The following is a 3,307-nucleotide window of genomic DNA, read 5'->3' as shown; positions in this document are numbered from 1 at the left end:
AGAGAAAGAGAGAGAGAGAGAGAGATAGATACACACATGCACACACATGTAAGGTCCAAGGATCGAGATGTAGGAAGAAGATCAGCTTCAAGCAAACCATTGAAAATATAAAAAACAACTTTCAGGAACAATAGTGGTTTATTGGGGTGGAAGGTTGTGGCATTTTTCATTTCAAAGTATGATAAGCTGAGTGGAGGTGCAATGGCCCAGTGGTTAGGGCAGCAGACTCGCGGTCATAGGATCGCGGTTTCGATTCTCAGACCGGGCGTTGTGAGTGTTTATCGAGCAAAAACACCTAAAGCTCCACGAGGCCCCAGCAGGGGATGGTAGCGAACCCTGCTGTACTCTTTCACCACAACTTTCTCTCAATCTTACTTCCTGTTTCTGGTGTACTTGTAATTCAAAGGGTCAGCCTTGTCACACTGTGCCACGCTGAATATCCCCGAGAACTACGTTTAAGAGTACACGTGTCTGTGGAGTGCTCAGCCACTTGCACGTTAATTTCTCGAGCAGGCTGTTCTGTTGATCGGATCAACTGGAACCCTTGACATCATAAGCGACGGAATGCCAACAACATGTTAAGCTGAAAATATTATTTTATATCTCACAGTTGGCAGACAGGGTTGCCAAGTATTCAAATACATATACATGAGTTAAGGAATGAAGTTGATGAAATCCAGGCTACATATGTTCCATAGCAAGCAGAACCTCGAAAGTGGTAAATATCCAAGCAAGGTGTATACTGCAGGCTACTCTTCAGGCCAAGAGTATCTGGATTAAATGAAGTTTACATTGTTGTAAGGAGGTGCATGTTAACACACAGAAGATTCGATCAGAATTTAATCAAGAAACGCTTGGCCTGAAGTGTAGCCTGCTGTATACACCTTGCTTGGACATTTACCACTTCCAAGATTCAACTCATTAGGAAACATATGTAGCCTGGATTTTATCTACTCCATTCCTTAACTCATGTATATGTGTGTGTATCTACCTATCTATATGTCAAAATAAACAACAAGGATATCCAGAGGTAATGCAGTACGATCGTTTCATGCAGCTCCATTTAATTGAACAATGCAATCATTACATCATTTTAAAATGCAGAGCAATCCTCAGCTGCACAAAGACATAGAATTTAATTATATTAGAACAGATGGACACATTAGTATAATTTTACCTAAAATCTCCAAGAAGTTAAAGAGATAGACAAAGAACATGTTGTCTCTACTTCAGCATAGAAGTTACTATCTGTCTATCTATAAATATATATATATATATATATATATATCATCATCATCATCGTTTAACGTCCGCTTTCCATGCTAGCATGGGTTGGACTGAGGACTGGTGAACCAGATGGCTACATCAGGCTCCAATCTGAGTTGGCAGAGTTTCTACAGCTGGATGCCCTTCCTAACGCCAACCACTCAGAGAGTGTAGTGGGTGCTTTTACATGCCACCGGCATGAGGGCCAGTCATGCGGTCCTGGCAACGGCCATGCTCAAAATGGTGTATTTTACGTGTATGTATATATATAAACATAATTAAGAGATCAGCAACAGTTGCTTCACCACATACCAAAGTTCAGAAATAGCAGCTAAAGTGCTAAGACTCCAACAGATAGCAGTACTTGATGCTTGGTCGAGCATGCATAATTGCCTGTACCTTCAGACCTGCAAACTAGAATATCATACTGATGACGGAAATGAAGGTTTTTTACCATTCTGATCCAGAAACGCGTCTATGATTAACTAAGACTGATTAGTTTCGTTGATTTTTCTTCTTGTTTTGCCTTTGGGAGTTACAAATACTGCTATCTGTTGGAGTTTTAGCTGCTATATCTGAACTTTGGTGTGTGGTGAAGTAACTGTTGCTGATGCCTTAATTATGTTTATAAATTTATAAGAACTTTTAAATTAGTTCTTCACCGATAATGGTGTTTACATACCGAAATACTTGGTAAAAATTATTAATTATTAATTTATTAATAAATTAATATTCCTTTACCCTTTTATTTGTAATATACACACACACACACACACACACACACACACACACACATATATATGTGTGTGTGTGTGTGTGTGTGTATGTATGTATAGTCATGAATGTGTTACTTAACTTCAGTCTGCTAGAGGTATTCAATAGTTTAAAGGTGGATTAATTATATACATTTTTAAAATATGATAAACAACACCATTAGTAGTGCTGTATATTACAAATACCCATATATAAATATTACATATATATCCATAATTACTGGATGAGTTGTCTTGGTTATTTTAAATCTAACAGAATGTGTCCAAAATCTTCAGGGATTTCTAAGGAACAGTTCTTAATTTGAACCAAATGAAAGATATATCTCCACCTGGGTATGATGCCAGATATTACAGGTAACACTGGTGAGATAATATCGACTACCAACTTGATGTTGTCGTTGCTTTAACCCCGCCCGCCATCCTTTTAGATATTGGTTTACCACCAAATTTGGTTAACTCATTCTTTTTTCATGTCTTCAGGTATCCGTGGCAGAACTTATGAAGAACTTATCCTCCAAGAACCCTAATTATATCCGGTGTATCAAGGTACGTTTTTCTAGACCCAAGATCAAATGTGTTCCAGCTTTTACCATTCAATAGATTTAGGTGGTTAATTAGGTGGTTAATTAGTAGAGTGGCCAGAACACTGGAGAGACTGCCCAGCAGCATTGGGCTGAATTTTGGTTTTCTTCAAACCCCAGTGAGGTCAACTTTGCTTTTAATTCTTTCAGGATTGATAAATGCTCAACCAAAGACAGCAGAATGGTAGAAATATATGAGTCTTTGAGATGTCTTGGAGTTTCCATTATGGTTTGTTATGCTCTGAGTTAAAATTCGGACTGCATACTAATGGTCAAAGTTAAATAACCTGACTGTGGAAACCCCTTGTCAAACAGAAGCTGGTCAGTGTGGATGAGCAGGTCCAAAGTGAGATGTTGAGAGATTTCATTCAGCAGTAAATAGGCAATGAAACAGAATGTATATATCTAAGACAATGCATCCTTTTTAAAATGTGATAATGTGTGATTTGAGAGAAATGAGGGCCGTTGTTTTTCAGATAGTCAAATAACTATATGAAGGCTACATTTTGCGCTTATTTCGAGGAGTTATTGTCAGGGAGGACAGACTGAATGACCTCTGACCCTCAGTGTATGGACAAATAGGGATAAGGCAAAAAAAGGTTAGCAAACTGAACGTCCCTTTGTTGTGGATTAAAGGTCAGTTATTGAATTAAGGAAACATTTTAATATATTTTAATTTACTCTTTT

At 38.0% G+C, this 3,307-nt stretch overlaps 1 protein-coding gene across 1 annotated transcript in view; it reads left to right on the top strand.

Moving 5' to 3' along the window:
* LOC106882585 (unconventional myosin-Ia) overlaps positions 1-3,307 on the top strand; it is a 354,036-nt gene that overhangs the window by 329,506 nt on the left and 21,223 nt on the right. Inside the window, exon 21 of the mRNA XM_052974157.1 lies at positions 2,520-2,585. Within this exon, the coding sequence (XP_052830117.1) occupies positions 2,520-2,585 (66 nt within the window). The remainder of the gene's footprint in view (positions 1-2,519; positions 2,586-3,307) is intronic.

Source organism: Octopus bimaculoides, chromosome 17 (genome assembly GCF_001194135.2).
Source record: "Octopus bimaculoides isolate UCB-OBI-ISO-001 chromosome 17, ASM119413v2, whole genome shotgun sequence".
Classification (NCBI taxonomy): Eukaryota; Metazoa; Mollusca; class Cephalopoda; order Octopoda; family Octopodidae; genus Octopus; species Octopus bimaculoides.
This window is presented reverse-complemented; position numbering and strand designations above follow the sequence as displayed.